The sequence below is a fragment of the Scyliorhinus torazame genome, chromosome 24 (assembly GCF_047496885.1).
Source record: "Scyliorhinus torazame isolate Kashiwa2021f chromosome 24, sScyTor2.1, whole genome shotgun sequence".
NCBI lineage: Eukaryota > Metazoa > Chordata > Chondrichthyes > Carcharhiniformes > Scyliorhinidae > Scyliorhinus > Scyliorhinus torazame.
The window spans coordinates 53,313,896-53,337,590 of record NC_092730.1 but is presented as its reverse complement, the minus strand read 5'-3'; the positions used below and the strand labels follow the sequence as shown (position 1 = coordinate 53,337,590).

Here is a 23,695-nt window from a genome sequence, read left to right as displayed (position 1 = left end):
TGGAAAATTACCCCACCTGCCCTCTCGTGTATCACTGTTGGATTGGACATATTTATCTGGGACTTGAGGTCAATGTGAGTCTTTCAAAAAGCATTTAGATGGTTACATGGGTAAGATGGGTATAGAGGGTTATGGGCCAAGTGCGGGCAACTGGGAATAGCTTAATGGTAAAAACTGGGCGGCATGGACTGGTTGGGCCGAAGGGCCTGTTTCCATGCTGTAAACTTCTATGATTCTATGATTCTATGAGTCTGACTGCTTCTTTTCTCTGTGACGGTGGAGATGATGTTGTGTCTGTGTCTCTGCAATGTTGGATTAATATTGTACTTACTGTCAGTTAGAAGGAGATGGCAGCACATACATTTTGCTGAGGAATCATCATCTTGTTCTTGGAACTCATCTCTTCATCTGTTGAACTAGGGGGAAGAAAGCATATCACTTGTAAATCAGGGTCAAATGAGGCCAATGATAAATCAATCTATTCTTTCAACTGATAATCACAGAATTTACAGTGCAGAAGGAGGCCATTCGGTCCATCGAGCCCATCTTTGTAAAGAGCATCTCACGCCTCCACCCTAACCCAGTAATCCATGCCTCCACCCTAACCCAGTAACCCATGCCTCCACCCTAACCCAGTAACCCCACCTAACCTTTTTGGACACTAAGTGCAATTTATTAGATCCAATCCACCTAACCTGCACATCTTAGGACTGTGGGAGGAAACCGGAGCACCCGGAGGAAACCCACACAGATACGGGGAGAACGTGCAGACTCCGCAGATAGCAACACAAGCCTGGAAATCGAACCTGGTACCATAGAGCTGCGAAGCAGCCGTGCTAACCACTATGCTACCTTGCTGCCCCTAATCAGTAAAAGAAAGAAAATACTCTCCAAATCCTAACCCAGAATCAGACAAATAAGCCAGGCCCAGAAAGAGCTCTCCCTTCCCCCCGGCTCACTCCAAGTCCCGGAACAAGATCGTGCTCCGCTGCGCCTCTTGCAAACAGCCCCCTGATTCTCCCTGAACTCCCCCCCCCCCCCCGAGTCAGCAATGATCTCTGAGCCTCTTTGCTCACACTCCCAAATGGAGGTGCTGCTGCAATGAGAACGCTGTTTCCTCGCTGACCTGGGCCCTGACATTGACATTTCACTCAGTTTCAACAAAGCGATTCCACTCACTGACCAAATGGAGTGTGTGGGGGAGGGGCTGCGCATGCGCCCCCAATCTCAGAATGATGTGGAGATGCCGGCGTTGGACTGGGGTGAGTACAGTAAGAAGTCTGACAACACCAGGTTAAAGTCCAACAGGTTTGTTTTGATGTCACGAGCTTTCAGAGCACTGCTCCTTCTTCAGGTGAATGAAGAGGTATGTTCCAGAAATATAAATAGAGACAGATTCAAAGATGCCAGACAATGCTTGGAATGTGACCATTAGCAGGTGATTAAATCTTTACAGATCCAGAGATGGGGTAACCCCAGGTTAAAGAGGTGTGAATTGTCTCAAACCAGGACAGCTGGTAGGATTTTGCGGGCCAGATGGTGGGGGATGAATGTAATGTGACATGAATCCCAGGTATTACATTCACCCCCCACCATCTGGCCTGCAAAATCCTACCAACAGTCCTGGCTTGACATAATTCACACCTCCTTAACCTGGGATTACCCCATCTCTGGATCTGTAAAGATTTAATCACCTGCTAATGCTCGCATTCCAAGCATTGTCTGGCATCTTTGAATCTGTCTATATATATGTTTCTGGAACATACCTCTTCATTCACCTGAGGAAGGAGCAGCGCTCCGAAAGCTCGTGACATCGAAACAAACCTGCTGGTCTTTAACCTGGTGTTGTAAGACTTCTTACTGTGCTCACCCCAGTCCAACGCCGGCATCTCCACATCACGACTAGCAGGGGCGGGGTTACAGCGGGCATGCGCACATCCCCGCAGCAATTCCGCATTGAGAATCAATGGGAACATTCCCCATTTCATAGTCACCACATGTGGAGCAAAACCTCCTATAGAGCCCGTGTTGGGGGGACCGTGTGTGTGGCTGCAAGTGGCCCTGCGCCCTAGGGCTCAACCAATCACCTTTGTAGCTGTGTGTTTGTCCCAATGAGAGATTCAATTTGCAGTCATTGCCTGCAGCTTGTTTGTTATTACACTGTCACTCAGCCCCTCAAACTCACACTTTCTGCAACCTACCTTTCCACTGATTTACTTCATTTTCCTGAGAACCATAGAATTACCACATTGCAGAAGGAGGCAATCTGGCCCATCGAGTCTGCACTGACACTCAGAAAGAGCAGCCCACCTAGGACCACTCCCCACCCGACCACCATAAATCTGCATCCCTACGTAATCTACACACCCTTTGATACAAAGCGGTAATTCAGCATCGCCAATCCATCTAACCTGCACATCTTTGGCTTGTGGGAGAAAAACAGAGCACCCGGAGGAAATCTACACAGACACAGGCAGAATATGCAAACTCCACACAGACAGTCACCCAACGCTGGAATTGAACCAGGATCCCTGGCACAGTGAGGCAGCAGTGAAACCAATGTTCCCCTTCCAAATGTATTCACTCCCCTGGTTCACTCACTCTCCTGGTTCACTCACTCTCCTGGTTCACTCACTCTCCTGGTTCACTCGCTCTCCTGGTTCACTCACTCCCCTGGTTCACTCACTCCCCTGGTTCACTCACTCCCCTGATTCACTCACTCTCCTGGTTTACTCACACCCCTGGTTCACTCACTCTCCTGGTTCACTCACTTCCCTGGTTCACTCATTCCCCTGGTTCACTCACTCTCCTGGTTCACTCTCTCCCCAGATTCACTCACTTTCCTGGTTCACTCACTCCCCTGGTTCACTCTCTCCCTGGTTCACTCACTCCCCTGGTTCACTCCAAGATCGATACCGGCAGCCATCAGCAGAACAAAACACCATCCATCTGCATATTAATGAGCAATCCCCGGGAACAATGAGCAACATTTAGACACATGAAGCCAAACCAGACTCTTTGGCGCCAGCAGAAGCCTACACAATGGGAGGTGAACGACTACCTCAGGACTGCCCATCGATCAGGGAACCGCTCCAGCATTGGAGAAAATCGAACCAAGTGATTGGGACAAAGTCCAATCACTTGGAACCAGGTACAGGGTCCGCCCCGAAAGGCGGGAAGCCCCTGGGGACTATAAGAATCAAGCTCAAGTTCAAATCGCCCCTCTGCTTGACCGGGTCACTCAGCAACGCGAACCAACCCTCGACAGTGACCGGTCCAGCCACCGCTGATATCTAGTAAGTCTTACTTCAACGCTCGCTACGAGATAGGCGCTCCTAGCTACCAATCTGTACCAACTTCGAATCCCCAGGCTCAGAACACGAACGAAAGGCCATTTGTTTCCCTGACCTGGTGGGCCAGTTCCAAGTTAAGTATTGGCCTGTTAGTCGTAGAACTAGCTCACACGTAGAATTTATACATGAGTAGTGATTACTGTGTATAATAAATGTGCTTTGATTTAAATCTTACTAAGCGGTGTATTGGATTATTGATCATTACTCGGACTTGAACCACATGGCGGTATCAGAAAGATACCTGGCGACTCAAGAGCAAAGGTGATAAAAAAGAGCAATTAAACTAAGGCAAAAGTTAGCAACAGCCCTCACTGTGAACACTGGACACAGTGATAACACGTGTAACACTGGCCCTCACTGTGAACACTGGACACAGTGATAACACGTGTAACACTGGCTCTCGCTGTGAACACAGCTGCCGTGTTGTGGGTGAAACGGTCACTGTCCCTCCTCCACACAGAAAGTCCAGGTCTATCAGATCATCTTTATTTTTAAAATTTGCTGTTTGGATCAGAATGGTCAGAATCTGTGTCACTGTGAAAAGCTCCACTCTCGGAGGGGGTGGGATTATTCTTTAACTGGGGGTCCCTGCTTGTTGAGTTTGCGGTTCAGTGTTACCGGGCAGTGCAGGAGGATCACATTAAACCGGAAAATCTCCACTGATAGAGAGGAGATCAATTGTATTTTCACCTTCAAGGGAGGTGTGTCATCAATGAATTTAGATTTTAAAATATGACTGGCTGCTGCCGGGTATTTAGGTAAACAGAAAATAGGGAGCAGAAAACTCAGAGAGTTGAACAGTAATTAAGACACGGATTGGGAAACAAGTGTTGAGAAGAGGGAGAATTCTGCCCTGGGAAATGTCATTTCCAGACCTTGTGTGTGGATGTGAATATTGTGGAAGAGAGAGTGTGTGAAAGGGGCGGACCAAACAGGAGAAACCAACTGTGTTTGTGTGTCCGCTCTGACCAGGAGATCTCCCAATCCCTCTGGGACTAAATGGAAATATTTTTCATTCCAACAATCCCCCTGTTCCCCTCCTACTTTTCCAAGTTGGATTTCAGGGCAGTTTCGATGCTGCTTTCCAGATTTCTGTGGAAAGGTTGGGAAAATGAGAGCGATCGGGTGAGAGAGCGCGAACAGTGCATCAGTAAAACGGGTTTAAATGCAAAATGGAGCCTTTAAATCGCGTGAAACCTTTTCTACAGCAAACATGAGAGTGTGAGAGACAGGAAGGAATTATCCTGGGACACTGTGGAGCTGGAATTTGAGTGGAATTGGAGAGTTTGGGACGAGAGAAAAACACAGAGAGGCAGCAGCAGCCTGGAGCTGAGAGCAGGTTGTCTCCGCCCCGTCCGCTCGCTGCCTTTAAGTTGCTCAGTGCCGCCACCAGAGGCTTCATTTCTCACCCACATTGACGGAGAGATTTTGTGCAGAGTCTCGGACATGAGCGATAGTGCAGCCGCCGAAACGGCTCCTCCAGCCGCCGCCCCAGTCAAGGCTGTCAAGAAGCAGAAGGCGGTTCCCCGGAAGAAACAAGAAGGTCCCGGGCTGGGCGAGCTGATCCTCCAGATTGTGGCGGAAAGCGGCGATCGCAAGGGGGCTTCCTTACAGGCCATAAAGAAGGCGCTGCGGAGCAAAGGGGTCGATGTGGATAAACGGGGGGCCCAGATCAAGCAAAGTGTCAGGAGGAGTGTGGACAACGGCAGCTTGGCTCAGGTCAAGGGCACGGGCGCCTCCGGCTCCTTCAAGATCGTTAAGAAGACAACCGGGGGGAAAGTGAGAAAGACCGGAGCAGGCCAGAAACCTTCAGTGAAGAAAACAGCAGCCAAGAAATCTCCCAAAAAACCAGCAGCCAAGAAATCTCCCAAGAAACCAGCAACCAAGAAATCTCCCAAGAAACCAGCAGCCAAGAAATCTCCCAAGAAACCAGCAACCAAGAAATCTCCCAAGAAACCAGCAACCAAGAAATCTCCCAAGAAACCAGCAGCCAAGAAGGCGGCAACTCCCAAAAAGAGCGCGAAGAAAGCAGCCCCGAAGAAAAAGTCACTTGTGAAAAAGACCACGGGCAGAATAAATCCGACCCAATTGAAGGCCAAGCCCAATGTGAAATCAGCAACGGCTAAGAAACCAGCTAAGAAGTGAAAGAAGGCGAGCAAATTGTAAACCTCTGAACCCAAAGGCTCTTCTCAGAGCCACCCACATCTCTCAGGAAAGAGCTGATCCCCCGACCAATGAATCGCTGTCCCGGTGCTGGGAGCAGATTTCAGACAGAAATGTCAATCCAGTATTGCCGCTCACTCGCTGACATGCTCTGCACCGGGCCTCTCCCCCACTCTGCACTAAAACACAGGGATGTTGCTGCCTCTTCCTAAACGGGGATGTGTCCGGGGGAACAGTCACAGTTTGTGTTAGTTTCATTATCCACAGATTCAGGGGAGAGTCTGTAAAAGAGTTAACATGGCGGAGAAATCCCGCCTCACAACTTAAACACTATATCAGCTGGAAGGGGTGTTAGTAAAATTCCCAACCGTCTGGGAGAGGAGTTGTGGGGATGGAATCGGAGCTGGGGTTGAAATGGGAGCAGATAGTTGGGCTGGTTCTTGAAAGGAGTGAACTGAGGCGGGAATATTACTGACAAGTCTGGATTTAATAGATCCGCGTTTCTAACTAGCTGCTGTCTGATGTTGCAGTTTGTCCGTGTTGTTCAGCGCCCTCTTTTCACTTCTGTTTGGAATATAAAATGTGGGTTGGAGCAGGCAGGAGGAGGAGCTGGATGATCAAAGACATTTCACTGCTCTGTCTGTCACTCAGTCCGCTCCCCGCCTCTCTCCCTGACTCAGTCAGGTCGGGGCGGACTGGATAAGAAAGGAATGTAAGGACTTGGTTTCACGCGTCATAAATGAGATACCACGATTTTGTTAAAGTTTGTACTGTTATAACAGGAACTCCTTTCCTATCACTGATTTCTCTTTTCACATTATAAGGCGACATTGATGTGCTGTACAGTCTGAAACAAAACCTTTCTCCAAAGTCAAACCTGTAACCGCACATAGTGAACACTGACATTGTAACGAGAGCGGGAATGAAGACCTGCACAGTTTTGTGCATCGAATGTGACAAAAAAGGGACCAGGAATCATCGAGAAGTTTTTGATGTTTCCAATTTGGGACTGATTTTCTCAAATATCCGTTACTTGTCCCTGTGAAATTGTACCTGCTGGATTTTATTAATCTACTTTCGGACATGAATGTTCAGCGTCAGAATTTGATCAGAAGCTCGGTTTACATAACTGATCTGTAAACACCGCCTCCTCCATCCATCTCCCCCAGAACAGTCGCTGAACGAATCAGCCAATTTTCCCTTTAATACCTATCGCTCTTTGCATTGAAAGAACCGATATCGCTGATCAGATAAAAATGAGACAGAATTCCGCCCCTCAATACGAGCTTTATCCCAGTCTGTTGTAGAACAATCAGGGAGTGAATCTGAATTTAATCCGGGTGCTCAGGCAGTGGGTCGAATCTGAGACAAAAATGGGACCAGGAATCATTGAGAAGTTTTTGATATTTACAACTTGAGGTTGAGTTTGTCAGTTTTCTCAAATATCCGTTCCTGGTCCCTGTGAAATTGGCGGGCTTGTTGAAATTGATGGGGTGTCAGTTGCAGGTCCACCAATCAGGGCGCTGATATCCTTGCCGCTCATCGCTCTTTTCAAACTTGTCCACGGGTTCGGGCTGCATCCAATGAGGAGAAGTGGGCGGTCACTATAATGTCTTAAATAGGCAGCGAGAGAGCGGCGCCAGCATTCTCAGCGTGTGCGTTTCACCCAGTTTCACATCATGGCCAGGACCAAGCAGACAGCGCGCAAATCGACCGGAGGCAAAGCTCCTCGCAAACAGCTGGCTACCAAAGCGGCCCGCAAGAGCGCTCCAGCCACGGGCGGAGTGAAGAAGCCCCATCGCTACAGACCCGGCACTGTGGCTCTGAGGGAGATCCGCCGCTACCAGAAATCCACCGAGCTGCTGATCCGCAAACTGCCCTTCCAGCGCCTGGTGCGAGAGATCGCTCAGGACTTCAAGACAGACCTGCGCTTCCAGAGCTCCGCCGTCATGGCCCTGCAGGAGGCCAGCGAGGCATACCTGGTGGGGCTCTTTGAGGACACCAACCTGTGCGCCATCCACGCCAAGCGAGTCACCATCATGCCCAAAGACATCCAGCTGGCCCGCCGCATCCGCGGGGAACGCGCCTAAAACTCGTCTTCACCAATAACAACAACAAAGGCTCTTTTAAGAGCCACCAAGTCTGTCAGGAAAAGAGCTTCAACTCCCAATTCCCTCAGTTGAGCTGCGGTGATTTAGAATATTATCATCGGCAGTATCTCTGCATTCGGAAGCTTTAGTGAGAATTAAGCGAATGGACAACAGGTCACCCTTGTCCGGAGGGAGTGGGTGGCTCTGAAAGAGCCTTTGGGTTATTGGATTCTTCCCGGTCCCAGCGCTGGTTCAGAGCCGCTCAATCGACAAATAAAAGCTGCGACCTCCTGTTACTGATTCCAATGCCTCCAAGTTACAATTAACGCCTCATTGCAATGGAGTCTCTCATGGCTATTGCAGAAACATCTACACATTAAGTAGCAGAGCAGAATCTGAGTGACACAAAACAATTCGCTCTTTTTCCGATAAAGTGAGTGGCTCTGAAAAGAGCCTTTGTGTTATTAGATTAAAGAATGGTCGCTTCACTTCTTGCCGGCGCCAGCGCTGCTTTTCTTGGGCAGCAGCACGGCCTGGATATTAGGCAGCACCCCCACATTCACTTCGCTTCAGGAGGAATGGCGGTGCACACATTGCTGATTGGTTATCTGAACAACATTGTGGAGCCTGGCACAAACTGACCAATCAGATGTCTGTTTGAAGCACCAATCAGGAGACTCCACGGTGCTGAGGGCGGAAAGTTTGGGCGCCAAATGTTCAGATTCCAACCGAATATTTATTTCAAAGCTTAAAAGAGCGCGAAAAGATAAAACAGAAAATTGAATCGGGACCGTAAAAACGAGACTAAATCACTGAGTATAAGATTGTTGGATTCTCTGTCCGTAATCTACAGTTTCCCTTTATCTGTCAGTTTCTGATTTCGGGTTTTCTCTCTAACAGAACAAACCCAAAATGAATTAAAGCAAAATAATGTGGATGCTGCAAATGTGAATTGAAGAGAAATGCTGGATAAACTCAGCATGTCTGGGAGAATCTGTGGAAATGTTTCGGATTTATAAAAGGGGCATTTAGATCCGAAACTGTCTCCACAGATTTTTACAACCTGGAGTCCAATCGAGTTTAATCTGGCTGCTGTTTAAAACGCTCTCAGCCGCAGACAGAATGTCTAATTTACAGCCAACTACAAAACTTATTTTAAAAATTCCATATTGTAGACTACTTCAGTGTTAAAAGTGGAGTGAGCAATTTGGAGCTCGTGTCAGTATTGAAATGGAGTTTTCCCACAACACTGGTGTGCTCTCAATAAACTGATCGATTATTGAGGAAGCCTGAAAGAGAAAGGGAGGTTTTTGGAAACCTGAACACAAATTGAAAGGGAGGTTTTGGAGTTCTATTGTCTCTCCAAATCTAACGACAGGGACCGAATATGACCAAGTCAGACACCAAAGACACACACGGACACCGAGCAGTCACTAAATGATGAGACTTATTTTCAAGGCACGAAGATCGACCGGGCGATCACTGGACATCACCCAGGATGTTATGTTCCAGTGAAACCCTATTGAACCGATTTGGCTATTCATAATCCAATAATAATTTAAAAACGATGGTTTGGCTGCTTTCCAGAAATTGTGGGTGGCTCTTAAAAGAGCCGTTGGGTTTTGATGAGTTTGAGAACAGTTTTACTTGGAGCTGGTGTACTTGGTCACCGCCTTTGTCCCTTCCGACACGGCGTGCTTGGCCAGTTCCCCGGGCAGCAGCAGGCGCACGGCGGTCTGGATCTCCCGGGAGCTGATGGTGTGGCGCTTGTTGTAATGGGCCAGGCGGGAAGCCTCACCCGCGATGCGCTCGAAAATATCGCTGACGAACGAGTTCATGATGCTCATGGCCTTGGAGGAGATGCCGGTGTCGGGGTGAACCTGCTTCATCACTTTGTAGATGTAGATGGAGTAACTCTCCTTCCTGGCTCGTCTCCTCTTCTTGTTGCCTTTTACTGGTACCTTCTTCTGGGTTTTCTTAGTGCCCTTCTTGGGAGCTGGAGCTTTCTTGTCCTCAGCCATGATCGTAGCAAACTGCAGACACACAATAACTGAGAACTGCCACACCTGCTCTTTTCCAGAATAATCCGCATTAGCTATGAGGCGCGGTTGAGGAAACTCGGTTTGTTCACTGGAACGACAGGTTAGGGGCGACCTGATAGAAGTCTACAAAATTATGAGGGGCATAGAGAGAGTGGATACTCAGAGGCTATTCCCCAGGGTAGAGGGGTCAATTACGAGGGGGCATAGGTTTAAGGTGTGAAGGGCAAGGTTTAGAGGAGATGTACGAGGCAAGTTTTTTTACACAGAGGGTAGTGGGTGCCTGGAACGCGCTGCCAGAGGAGGTGGTGGAAGTAGGGTGGAAGCTGGCCAGTCAGATTCCCCCTAATTGACACATTGCTCTGACTCTGGGCCTCCCTCTGCAGCAGCACATTCTCTCTGCTGGTAATAACACGTCACTCTCCAGGGTCTGTCCTGGGTGCCGGCTATACCGCGCATGCGTGCCCACTCAGCCCGATCAGGCAGTGCGCAGGCGCGGTACACACCGGGCCGGACCGCCTCCTCCTGACGTGGATGATTGCTTTTGGCGCTGTGAAGAATTTGATGCTTTCCAAAAGTAATTGAACGTTAGGAAACTGCGCGTAGAAAGCCAAACCTACTACATGTTCCCCACACTGCAATGACATCTCGAAGAAAACGGTTAGTAAGGGAACTGCCGATACACTGGCTGCGCTGAACAACAGTTTATATCGCTATTTTCCAGAGGAGAAGTTTCAGATTTTGAGAGAGAATTAGTTGGTGAAAACTCCCTTTGAGTTCGAGACCCCAGACTCAATTTACTGATTTATAGCTGACTCCAAATGTACAAACTGAGCTTCTGCACTTTACCTGTGACAGCACATGACAAATACAGCACAACTCCATGAGGTTTTCAGAATTCTGGCATAGCGTCTCCGAGGAGTACCCAGTACGGAGTAAAACAAGCATTCTTTTGCTATTACACATCACAAGGATCTACATCTTCAAGGTTGGATTTTTCATTCTCAAAAGGATGAAGACAGCACAAAGGAACCAGCTGAACTCTGCACCTGATACACGCACTGCCCTCTCCTCTAAACCTGATTGGAGTGAGATCATAAGGACCAAGCAAGCTCACCTGCTGCATTAAAGATAAGAGAACATAGTGGGTCACGGAGGTCAGCTGGTGTGGGTCCCAAAGGCTGGCCAGCATGGGTCCCAAAGGATGGCCGGTTGGTTAAAATGGGTCGCAGGTAAAATACAGTTTAAAAGTACTGCTCTGTAAAATACTGCTGATTCAGTTCATTCATTTACCCTTCATTTACCAGGACTAACTGATGTTTATTAATCCCGCCCTTCATCCGGAAGTAGAATCCAGAATGTTTGATTTACAACTGGGGCTCATGTGAACATTGCTGTGAATGTTTTGGATAAAATGTGAGAAGAGCAGTGACAACAACATTGAGAAAAACCTGACTGAAACAAAACCCTGCTGTGGGTTTATGGGCCACCTGTCTGTTTACAATCCATATGTATGGATTCACCTGTAATACACATTTTTTGTTTATTACACTATTCCATAATGCTCAGATTCTGGCAGAGAATGATTTATTTTAACTCCAGCATTTTGCCCGTGTATTCTGCGTGGCTTTAAAATGAATATGATAGTTGTACACATCTGGCAGCTCCTAATCGATGTGTGTAAGTTTACTATGAAAACTTCTTGGAATACATGAACTGGAGTTGCAGATATTAAAGATATTCTCAATGTATTACGGCTGGAATGTATTTTTCAATTATACAAAAAATGTCAGCAAAATCCAGCTCCATCACTGTGCCATAGACAGTATCGGTGCTTGATGTAGTACATACTAATGTCATTGATGTAGTACATACGTTACAGATAAGAACATTCATACCTTAAGCAGAATGGAAAAGGCAGTTTCAGACATCAGGACGAGACCAGGTCTCATGCTACAAGAGACCTGAGCAATGACATATTATAAGAATTATTATTGGTAAACATGCAGTAACGGAAGAAGAAACTGAAGAAGAATTTTAAAATCCAGGTTTGGCAGTATGTCATGGTGCATCTTACAGAGAAAGTGCTGCAAGCTGCTCAGAACTGGATGTCAACTATTCAAGTGGGGACTGGAGAAGCTTTCAACTGGAGCGGAGTTCATAGATTTCATAGCATTTACAGTGCAGAAGGTGGCCATTCGGCCCATCAAGTCTGCAATGGCCCTTGGAAAGAGCAAACTAATAATAATAATTGCTTATTGTCACAAGTCGGCTTCAATTAAGTTACTGAAAAGCCCCTCGTAGCCACATTTCGGCGCCTGTTCGGGGAGGCCGGTACGGGAATTGAACCCACGCTGCTGGCCTTGTTCTGCATTACAAGCCAGCTGTTTAGCTCACTGTGCTAAACCAGCCCCACAACTACCTAAGCCAATACCTCAACCCTCTCCCCGGAAACCTTCCCTAACCTTTTTTGGACACTAAGGACAATTTAGCATAGCCAATCCACATAACCTGCGCATCTTTGGACAGGGAGGAAACCGGAGCACCCAAAGGAAACATGGGGAGAACGTGTGACTCAGTTGACTGTGTAAACCAGGGGAGTGTTCAAATCATATTCAATTACAAATTGGAAACCAGGGGAGTGACTACATCAGTGGTGTGGGTAAACCAAGGAGTGTGGAAATCAGGGGAGTGTTTCAAACCAGCGGACTGTCCAAGACCAGACAATTGTCCAAAGCCACTGAAATGTATCAACCAGCGGACTGTGTGAGCCAGGATAGTGTATAAACCAAATTCAATTTCAAATTGGAAAGGGGTGAAAATGAAGTCAATCAATGAAATGTTTTGCTGCTGGAGGAGAGAGTGGGACCACCTGGGGCAGGTTGCTGCCCCCTCCCGGGGTGAAGACCCTGCCTCCAGCCTTTTGTCTTTCCACCGCCGTGCCCGAGGTGGGAGTGGGTCCACCTGGGGACTGTTGCTGTGCCCCCTCACTGGGTGAAGGCCCTGACTTCTGTCCTCCCACCCCTCTGCCTGAGGTAGGACCACCTGGGGCCTGGTGCTGTTCCCCCTCCCGGGGTGAAGTGGGAGTGGGACCGCCTGGGGCTGCTGTGAAGACAAAGGACTTTGTCTTGGGCCCCCACAGGGCTGAAGAGCGCCGTCCGCCCACTTCTTTAACCCCCTGTGGCGGGTGTGTGGCAGTTGCCACTTTGCTTTAGGCCCCTCCGGGTCTGAAGAGCGCTGCCCGTTTACAGTGACTATCTGCTGTTGCCCTGCAGCACCTTCCCCTGTGGCACCTGCTGTTGTTGTGCCACGTCCTTCCCCCAGTACTCGGATTTCAGTTACATGGCTGTGCCGTACCAAGTGTGGGCATGGTCAGTACCCAAGGGGCATCCTCCACTCTGCTGGGGGCAGGGCGCCAAAGAACCTATGCGGGGGCAACAGCCTCTCGACCCTTGGCGGCCCCCTCGCCCTTCCGCCTACTAACGCGGCAACTTGGGGTCAAATGTTATGCCCTCCCCACCATGGCCATCGAGGCGTGCACTCGTGCGATGGCCGAGGTCATCGGCCTCTTGGCCATCGTAGCCGCCTCTAGGATGTACGGCAAAGCCGTGTTTTTCCTGCGGGCCGAGCAGGCGGTCCACCGTGTCCTGGAAAGGGGCTCACAGTGGGTGGGACACACATGGCCGTGGACCCGCTGGAGGCCATCGCCGAACGTGTCTCCTCCTCCCCCATCTCAACCTCCTGGGGGAGGTCAGGTCCGGGGTGGCGCTGCTGACACTCGGCCTCGGGACCCTTCCCTCCGTCATGTATACTCGGAGCGTCAGGCTTTTGCCCGCCTGACCCGGGAGGAGGTCACGCTGGGAGGTTTTGTGGTTCCCCACCAAGGGAAGGATTATAAAGTGATCTGGTCTGCGGTGCCATGCCTGAAGAGGGCTGGGGCATATTCGCCGGAACTGCCCCACCCTAACGGCCGCTGCCAACACCATCTCCAGGTCGGCCGTGGCTGGCACTGCCACCCTCTCCTCTACCACCTCTTTGTCTGCCCAGCAGCCGGCCCCTGACAACACCGCGGCTACTGGCGGGGGAGAGGGAGACTCCACTAGACCAGAGGCAGCCTAAAAAGGCCAAACGGAAGACGGCGTGACGGTCAGACCGAATCCATCCACACCTTGGCCCCATCACGAGTACTGACCCCGTGCCCGTCCAGGGGCCTGCGGCAGTCACCAGAGCCCCTATATCTTCGGGTCGTGGGCGGGCGACGGCGAGGAAGGCTCCCCGCTCACAAGGCCCAAGCAGACGATGCCAAGGAGCCCAGGATCCATCCCGGAGCTGTTCCCGGGGGTCTTTCCGAGTCTCTCCGAGGGGCCGGCTACGACAGTGGAGGCGGGGTTGCCACGGACTCTGAATCGAGGGGGAAGCCTGCGAGGAACCCGCCTGAGGGTGATCCTGGGGGTGGGATCGACTCAGACCAGGGGGAGCAGCGACAGGCTGTTCTGTTCCTCGGGGGGCTCCTGAGGGAGTGGAGGGGGCAACAACCCTCTACTCCCTCTGAGCAGTTATGGGTGATTCGTGAAGGACACACGCTACAACTGACTTGGAGGTAACCATAGCCAGACTCAACATCCACGGCAGCAGGGATGTGCATCACCGTTTCCAGTGCTTCTCTGTCCTCCGGGACGCAAAGTATGGGCTGTGCTTCCTGCAAGAAACCCACGCCATTCCGGGGGACAAAGCTAAGTGGACCCTGGAGTGGCAAGGGGGTGTCTTCATGAGTCACTTGGCCCCACGTTCGGGCGGGGTGGCTATCTTGCTGGCTCCACATTTTCAGCCAGAGAGCTGGAGGGTCAAGGAGCCAGTGCCAGGCCGTCTGTTGCATTTAACGGTCCACGACGGGGACGTGGTGCGTCACTTTGTGAATGTATAGGCTCCCTGGCCGGGCCGCAGCAAACGACTTTCTTTGACAAAGTGTCCACTCTTCTTGGCACCATTCCTGTGGGCGAGTGCATCATTCTTGGAGGGGATTTCAATTGCACCCTCCAGGACAAGGACCGTGGTAGAGTCCAGTGCAGCATGCAGGCGGTGGTGAAGTTAAGGGACCTGGTCAGGTCCTTCGACTTGGTGGGCGCCTGGAGAACTCTCCATCCTGAATCGCAGGTGGACACATTTGTGGGCCCTCTGTTGGGAGCGTCCAGAATCGACCGTCTTTACATTTCTAGGACGTACTTGCCCAGCGTTCCGACGGCCTCTGTGGAGCAGGTGCCGTGCTCGGATGACCACCTGGTGTGGGCGGGGCTCGGCCAGCTCCGCGCTCAGGCACGGTCCGCGTACTGGCACTTTAACAACCTGCTGCTGGAGGACAAGCGGTTCCTGGACTGGATTCGCCTTTTCTGGGCCGGCTGGAGAAAGACGCGGGGTGCCTTCCCCTCCTTGAGGCTATGGTGGGACTTGGGCAAGACTCATGTCCGCGCCTTCTGTCAGAGGTACACAAAGCGGTCGACGGCGGGGCGGAAATCCACGATCGCCAAGTTGGCTGAAGAGGACTTCGATCTGGAGTCACGTCTCGCTCAGCCTGATGAGGACCCACCCTGGGGCTGCTGTACAGGGAGAAGACGGGCGTGCTGCGGGACCTGCAACTTGTCGGGTCCCACGGCGCGTACGTGAGGTCGCGGATCAGTTTCCTGACAGACATGGACCGTGGCTCCCCCTTCTACTCGCTGGAAAGAGGATGCAGAGCCAGTCAGCCGACGACGGTCCCTCGTCTCGGATCCGGAGGGGGTCAGGACCCTAAATCAGGGACTTTTATTCTGACCTCTTTACTGCAGATCCGTGCAGCGAGGACGCCTGCAGAGTTCTGTGGGAGGACCTGCTGCAGGTCGGCCCGGAGGTAGTCGGGAGGCTCGACCAAACCATCAATCATCAAGACCGGCACCCTCGACAGCAAGACCCCAGGGCTGGACGGAATGACCGTGGAGTTCTTCAGTGCGTGCTGGGGAGCGACTACGCGGGGGTCCTGGGGAATGTATCGTGACCGGTGAGATGCCCCTTTCGTGGTCCCACACCGTCCCGGATCGCACCATTTACCATGATCCACCCGGACAGTCCCACACCGTCCCGGACCGCACCATTTACCATGATCCACCCTGACAGTCCCACACCGTCCCGGACCGCACCATTTACCATAATATCCATCTGGTCCGGGACATCCATCATTCCCAGACGACTGGGATGTTGAGCGCCTACCTGTCTCTTGACCAGGAGAGGGCGTTCGACAGGGTGGGGCACGAATATTTGCTCGGGCCTCTGCGAGCCTTCTGGTTCAGGACGCACTTTGTCGCCCGGATCCGATTACTGTACGCTGCCTCGGAGTGTCTGTTTAACGTTAACCTGTCCCTGACGGCGCCCCTTCGCTTTGGGAGAGGAGTGCGTCAGGGCTGACCAACTTTATTCTCTCTGCGTGGAGCCTTTCCTGCACCTCCTGCGGAGGAGGTTGTCGGGGCTGGTTCTGTGCGAGCCGGGCATGGCGGTTGTAGCCATCTGGGATGGCCACTTCCAGAATACAAAATGGACGCTCGCAAAGAATATAGGGAATTGTGGACAATGCTAGAAAACAAGCAGGCACAGAGCCTGAATGGATATTTGGGAAACAGCTCCCAGACGGAATTGAAACTATGGGTCGATTAGCATATTGATGGCCCATCTCCGGGAAACAAAGGAATGACACTCAGGTCACCGATACTATTGCAGGCATCCCGGCGCCAGTTCCCCAACCGAAAAGCACAAACAAAGCAAGGCCAACGGCCACCTGAGACACGCCCAGCCATCAGGGCACCCACCCCTTTATTGGTCAAGATCGATAACAGTGATCGAGAAGCGGCCCAATTAATTGGGACCAAGTTTAAGGCCCACCTAAAAGCGCGCAAAGCCCCTCCAAGGATAAGAAGGAACCCCCAGGAGAGATTCACTCTCTTGGACTTGGCTCTCAAAGCACAGAGACCCATCCACCAGCATCACCAGAAGCAAGTAAGTTCAAGGTCAACGCTCGCTACCAGACGGACGACCTTCGCTGTTCTCCTGTGTATCTTCAAACCCAACAGCCTCAGATCCAAACAACGGCCATTGTTCCTCTGACAAAGTGGGCACCCGAAGTTAAGTACAGGCGTTAGCGTTAGAAATAGTTTAGTTTGTAGTACTGTTGTGCATGAGTAGATCTTACGGTGTGTGTAAATATATAGTATTGACTTTGAACTAACGAACTGGTGTACTGGCTCTTTGATCAGTATTCGGGTTTGAACCTTGTGGTGGTATCGAGAGATACCTGGCGACTCTAAAGTAAACATAATTAGGATGAAGGAAGGCGACCATATTGACCGCCATATTTATAACCAGATAAACAGAGCAACACGGTGGTCCTTTCGGCTTATGCTGATGATGTGCTGCTCATGTTAACTGACCCCGGTGACCTGCGGAGGATGCGAGAGTGCCAGGCTGTGTACTCCGCCGCATCTTCTGCTGGGATCAACCGGGCTAAATGTTCCAGACTCCTGGTCGGTCCGTGGCAGATGGACCCCCTCCCAGAGGAGCTCAGGCCCTTCAGCTGAAGCCGGACCAACATCCTCTACTTGAGAGTCTATCTTTGCCCGGCAGAGGAAGCCTGGCCGGCGAACTGGCAGGAGTTGGCGACCAAGGTCACCGCTCGCCTGGGACGCTGGACAGGACTGCTCCGAGTGATGTCCTACAGGGGTCGAGTTCTCATCATAAACCAGCTGATAGCCTCCATGTTGTGGTACCGGCTGGTCACTTTGACCCCTCCCCCTGTCTTTGTCACAGGCATCCAGAGAACTCTGATTCGGTTCTTCTGGGAAAATGGATTGCACTGGGTCGCTGAGGAGGTCTTGAGTCTCCCGCTTGCGGAGGGCGGTCAGGCGCTGGTGTGCCTTCGCATCCAGATCACGACTTTACGCCTTCAGACTCTGCAGCGATACCTGGACGTTGAGCCTCCTCCACGATGGTGTGCCCGGGCGAAGTATTTCTTCCCCCAGGTGCACGGCCTGAACTACGATGTGCAGCTCCTGTTCGGTGACCATCAAGGTCTTCAGAATTCTTTGTTGACTCTGCCAGTCTTGTACCAGGACCGTCTCAAAGTCTGGAACAGGGTCCCCACGTGCCACAGCTCTCCGCTGTCAGGAGCAGTGGCTCTCGTAAGGGAGCCGCTGCTCAGGAATCCGCACCTCCGCCAATATCCATTCCGGTGGCTGGCGGAGCGGAGGGCTGTGGATGGCGGGGTGACCAGGATCGGGGACGTGCAGGGTGGCAGAGGAGTGGACTGGATGACGCCCTACGAGCTCACCGAGCGCGGTGCTGTGTCCATCCAGCACGCGGCCAAGCCCATCCGAGGCCTCAAAACGGTTGTGCTCGGCCCCTTGGACTCGAGACGGCGCAGTTGTGCGGTGGCATCCCGTCTGAGCGGACCCCTGCTGTGACGGAATTCCATGTTGGTCTCAGGCCCTGGATCCCCCTCCGGCCGCCGGTACCCCACAACCCCAGCCGCCACACGGAAACACCCCCCGTGCCTTTTCGTACCGCGCAGATGGGTTTCCTGTACGGCCTGCTCCCAACTGGGACAATGTAAAATTCATGAAAAAGACCATGGCAGAAATATCCTACATAGCGACGCACCGACTGATCATGGTGAGGGGTGGGGGGACGTTAACTGTGTCCAGGACCCAAGGACAGACAGGTCAAACCCCAGAGCAGGGAAGACCTTGAACATGGAGAAGGAACCCGGTCGCTTCATGGGGCAGAAGAGGGTGGTGGACACATGGAGGATCACCCACCCAGGGGAGAAGGAGTTCTCCTTCTTCTCCTCAGTCCACAACGTATACTCGATGATTGACTTCTTTGTGGTTGGAAAATCGGTGCACCAAGGGCTGGTCAAGGCAGAGTACTCCGCAATCGTAATCTCCGATCACGCTCCACATTATATGGAAGTGAGGTCGGGGACGGGCTCTACCCAATGCCCCACAAGGAGGTTGGACACTGCCCTATTGGCCGAGAAGGACTTCAGTGAGAGGTTATCACAGGCCATAGCGGAGTATACGACAAACAAGATTGGGAGAGGTCTCATCCTCCACGTTCTGGGAGACGCTGAAGGCCGTGATTAGAGTGGAAATTGGGCAGAACGGTGGCGCCGTGGGTTAGCACTGCGGCCTCACTGCGCCGAGGTCCCAGGTTTGATCTCGGCTCTCGGTCACTGTGTGTGGAGTTTGCACATTCTACCCGTGTTTGTGTGGGCTTCGCCCCCACAACCCAAAGATGTGCAAGTTAGGTGGATTGGCCACACTAAATTGCCCCTTAATTGGAAAAAAAAGTAAAAAATGAATTGGGTACTCTAAGTTTAAAAACAAAATTGGGGAAATTATTGCCTTTAAAGTGCAAAGGGAGAGAGAGGAGAGAGCGGCTAGGCCTCAACAGCAGAGCTCTTGGCGGAAAGGAAAAAGCTACAAATGGACTTTGACCTGCTCTCCACGAGGAAAGCAGTGCACCAACTCCGCCAGGCACGGAGACCGCTATAAAAAAACAGGGACAAAGCCAGCCACCTGTTGGCACACCAGCTGAGAAAGCAGGCAGCCACCAGAGTGATCGTGCAAATTAGGGACAACAGAGGCACACTAGAAACAGACCCAAACAAGGTTAACAAGACCTTCGAGGACTTTGACTGGCGACTGTACACCTCAGAGCCCCCAACAGGGGGCTCAGGGATGAAACAGTTCCTTGATAGACTAGACATGCCAGTCGTGGGGGAGGACAGAAAATGGGGCCTGGGAGCACCGCTAGAACTGGGAGAGATCATGGAGAGTATAAGCTACATGCAGGCAGGTTCCGGGCGGACTTCTACGAAACATTTGTGACAGCACTGGCCCCACACCTGAGGAAGATGTTCACAGACTCGCTGGCAAGGGGCACACTGCCACCTATGCTAACACAAGCCTCAATCTCGCTAATACCTAAGAAAGACCCGACTGAATACGTTTCATACAGACCCATTTTGCTACGAAAAGTAGACACCAAAATATTGGCCAAGATCCTAGCCAAAAGACTGGAAGACTGCGTACCAGAGGTGGTCGCAGAGGATCAAACGGGCTTTGTCAGAGGTAGACAGCTAACATTGAACATCAGGCACCTGCTGAACGTGATCATGATCCCATCTGGGGTCAGAGCACCTGAGGTGATCGTTTCCCTGGATGCAGAAAAGGCCTTCGACAGAGTCGAGTGGAAGTACCTTATAGAGGTGCTGGAGCAGTTCGGGCTCGGATCAGGGTTCACCTCCTGGGTGGAGCTCCTGTACAACGCTCCAATGGCGAGCGTATGGCGAAGCAACACCAGCTCCCAGTACTTCCAGCTCCACAAGGGCACAAGGCAGGGATGCCTGCTGTTACAGCTGCTGTTCGTTCCAGCGATCGAATAATTAGCGATCGCTCACAGAACAGCAAAGAACTGGAGAGGGATCCAAAGAGGAGGCAGAGAGCATAGAGTCTCACTCTTTGCAGATGGCCTGCTCCTCTACATCTCGGTCCCACAAAGCAGCATGAAAGGAATCATTGCGCTCCTGAAAGAGATTGGTGCCGTCTCGGCCGATTAAACACAATATGAGCAAAAGTGAGATTTTCCCGGTGAACCCGCAAGGGGGAGGGGCAGCACTGGTGGGACTGCCGTTTAAACAATCCCAACACAAATTCCACTACCTGGGGATCCTAATCGCTCATCACTGGATGGGGATCCACAAATGGAACCTGACCAGTCTGGCAGAGGAAGTCAAAAAGGACCTGCAGAGATGGAACACACTCCCACTCTCCCTGTTGGGGAGAGTACAGACAATCAAAATGAACGTTCTGCCCAGATACCTCTTCCTATTCAGATTGATCCCAATCTATATCCCCAAGGCCTTTTTTAACTCACTGGACAAGTTAATCATGGCGTTTGTATAGGGGGAAAAGAATGCTAGGATCACAAAGAAGGTCCTACAGAAACCAAAATCGAGGGGAGTGCTAGCCCTCCCAAACCTTCAATTCTAACACTGGGCAGCGACAGCGGCATCTTTTACCAAGATGGCGCCGCAGCGAGGCAACTCTCAGCGAGCTCTCCCAAACAGATCCACTTTTTACTTAACTTATACTCGTTCTAATCTTTTAACAATTAATTCTAAAACTAACATTATTACTAACCTCTCTCTTTTATCTTCTCTTGCAGGCTTGAACATCCTCCGAAGCCCTTGGAGACCTTTTGACCCGACCCGACCTGACCTCCGCGACCTGGAAGAAGATCGGGCCCAAACCGGAAGTGAAGCCCCAACCTCGATTTGGAGCCGAATCGGACCTCGGAGCTCCAAACCCGGCCAAACTACTGACGCCAGCCCCCGGATCGCCTTGCCCAGTCCCCGGAGCTCCCGACCCCCGACGGCAAGACCCGGCCCAACGCGACCCCCAGAGACCCGCCCAGTGACCCGGCCCTGAGAGGCCCGCCCAACAACCCGACCTACCTGGTGATGGAAGAAAGAAAAATCCACGTGGAGGCCCGAACGGGCCCACTTCAAGATCCTACCATAGCAGCACCCAGGGAGGGAACAGACCACGGGACCCAGCCCAACCTGCCTCAGGAAGCCCCTGCCCACGACCCAGGACTCCCGAAATGGCGGAGACCCCGTGCGAGGACCCAAAAGCGCTGCAAGGTATTCCCGTGCCCGCAGAAGGCCGGGACCCATCCGGATCGCAAACGTGCCCCCTTGCAACCCCTCTACCTCAACCAGTGCCCGGGACCCTGCCAGACGCGACCCCAGTTACGTAAACAGCGCCCTTGTCCCCGCCAGCACCCTGGACCCCTCCAGCGCCCTGGACCCCGCCAGACAAGACCACCTACCTTCCACAAGAACTGACATCTGCCATCGGATCCGAGGATCATCCAGCAGCAGCCGCCGACCGAGGAAGCGAGGGAAACGCGGCGGTCTGCAGGTTAGACTGAAGCAACGCGGTTTCAAGACCCCGCTCCCCAGCATACTCCTGGCAAACGTCCAAGCGATCGAAAACAAGCTGGATGAACTTAACGCCAGACTTACCTCTCAGAGGGAAGTAAGAGACTGCTGTGTGCTGTGTTTCACAGAGACATGGCTCACCCCTGCCTCACCGGACTGTGCCATACAACCTGAAGGCTTCTCAATTCACCTGGTGGACCGCACTGCATCATCAGGCAAAGCGAAGGGTGGAGGGGTTTGCCTCCTCATCAATTCCTCCTGGTGCTTGGATGTGACGACTCTGGCGACCCACTGCTCCCAGACCTGGAATACCTGACCATGAAGTGCCGCCCATATTATCTTCCACGGGAGTTCACTTCAGCCATTATCACAGCGGTCTACATCCCACCCCAGGCAGTAGTGAGGAAGGCGCTGGACGAACTATACACAGTAATAAACAACTGCGAAACAGAACACCCGGAGGCCTTGTTCATCGTGGCCGGAGACTTCAACAAGGCCAACCTCAAGAGTGTACTGCCAAAATTTTACCAGCACATCTCCTGTCCCACCAGGGGCGACAACACTCTTGACCACTGCTACTCAAAAATCAAGGGTGCCTACCGTTCCATCCCCCGACCGCACTTTGGGAAATCAGACCATAAGACGGTGCTCCTTCTCCCGGCATACAAGCAGAAACTCAAGCGGGAGAATCCAGCTAAGAAGGTTGTGCAGTGCTGGTCCGAGGAGACAGAAGAGCTCTTAGAGACAGTGGACTGGTCCATATTTAAGAACTCAGCGCCCAACTTAAATGAGTATGCCACCACCGTCACAGACTTCGTCCGCAAATGTGTGGACGACTGCGTGCCAAAGAAAGCAGTACGTGCGTTCCCCAACCGGAAACCATGGCTCAATCGCGAGACTGACTCCCTACTGAAGGACAGATCTGAGGCGTTCAAGGTAGACGACCCTGACCTATACAAGAAATCCAGGTACGACCTCCGCAAAGCCATCCGGAATGCCAAGAGAGAAGATCAAACCAAGCTAGAGTCAGACAGACTCTCGGCGGCTGTGGCAAGGACTAAACAATATAACGGGCTACAAAGCGAAGCCGAACAGTATCTCTGGCAGCAGCGCACCCCTCCCCGATGAACTTAATGCATTCTATGCTCGGTTCGAGCAGGTAACCAACAATCCGCTGGCGAGTGCCCCAGCAGCCCATAATTCACCCATACCCACCATCACAGCTTCCGAAGTCAGATTGGCCTTCCTGAAAGTGAACCCTCGGAAGGCGACGGGCCCAGATGGGATCCCTGGTCGTGCACTCAGAGCCTGCATGGAGCAGCTGGCAGAGGTATTCACGGACATCTTTAACCTGTCCCTACTCCACTCCGAGGTCCCCACCTGCTTCAAGAAGACCACCATCATACCGGTACCAAAGAAGAACCAGGCAACGTGCCTCAATGACTACCGACCAGTGGCCCTAACTTCAGTCGTAATGAAGTGCTTCAAGAGGTTGATCATGAAGCGCATCACCTCCAGACTCCCAGAACGCCTTGATCCACTGCAATTCGCATACCGCTGCAACCGGTCCACATCAGACACCATTTCCCTGGCCCTACACTCATCCCTAGAGCATCTCAAAAACAAGGACTCCTACATTAGACTCCTATTTATTGACTACAGCTCCGCCTTCAACACCATAATCCCAGCCAAGCTCATATCAAAGCTCCAAAACCTAGGACTTGGCTCCCCACTCTGCAACTGGATACTCGATTTTCTTACCAACAGACCACAATCAGTAAGAATGAACAACAACACCTCCTCCACAATAGTCCTCAACACCGGCACCCCACAAGGCTGCGTACTTAGCACCCTACTCTACTGCCTGTACACACACGACTGCGTGGTAAAACTTGGTTCCAACTCCATCTACAAGTTTGCTGATGATACGACCATCGTGGGCCGGATCTCGAATAACGACGAGTCCGAATACAGGCGGGAGATAGAGAATCTAGTGGAGTGGTATAGCGACAACAATCTCTCCCT

General features: G+C 51.8%; 1 protein-coding gene and 1 long non-coding RNA gene across 2 annotated transcripts in view; both read right to left on the bottom strand.

Annotated features, from left to right (window-relative positions):
• Positions 1 to 338: 338 nt before the first annotated feature.
• LOC140400158 (uncharacterized) overlaps positions 339 to 23,695 on the bottom strand; it is a 40,709-nt gene continuing 17,352 nt past the window's right edge. Inside the window, exon 3 of the long non-coding RNA XR_011938071.1 lies at positions 339 to 416. This is a non-coding gene — a long non-coding RNA (uncharacterized lncRNA). The remainder of the gene's footprint in view (positions 417 to 23,695) is intronic.
• LOC140400156 (histone H2B 7-like) lies at positions 9,250 to 9,633 on the bottom strand. The gene has a single exon (XM_072489624.1). It carries the CDS (start codon positions 9,625 to 9,627, stop codon positions 9,250 to 9,252), a length of 378 nt encoding a protein of 125 aa, XP_072345725.1. The 5' UTR covers positions 9,628 to 9,633.

Coding starts and splice junctions, on each gene's coding strand:
- LOC140400156 (XM_072489624.1), bottom strand. CDS start 9,627: ATGGCTGAGGACAAGAAAGCTCCAGCTCCCAAGAAGGGCACTAAGAAA.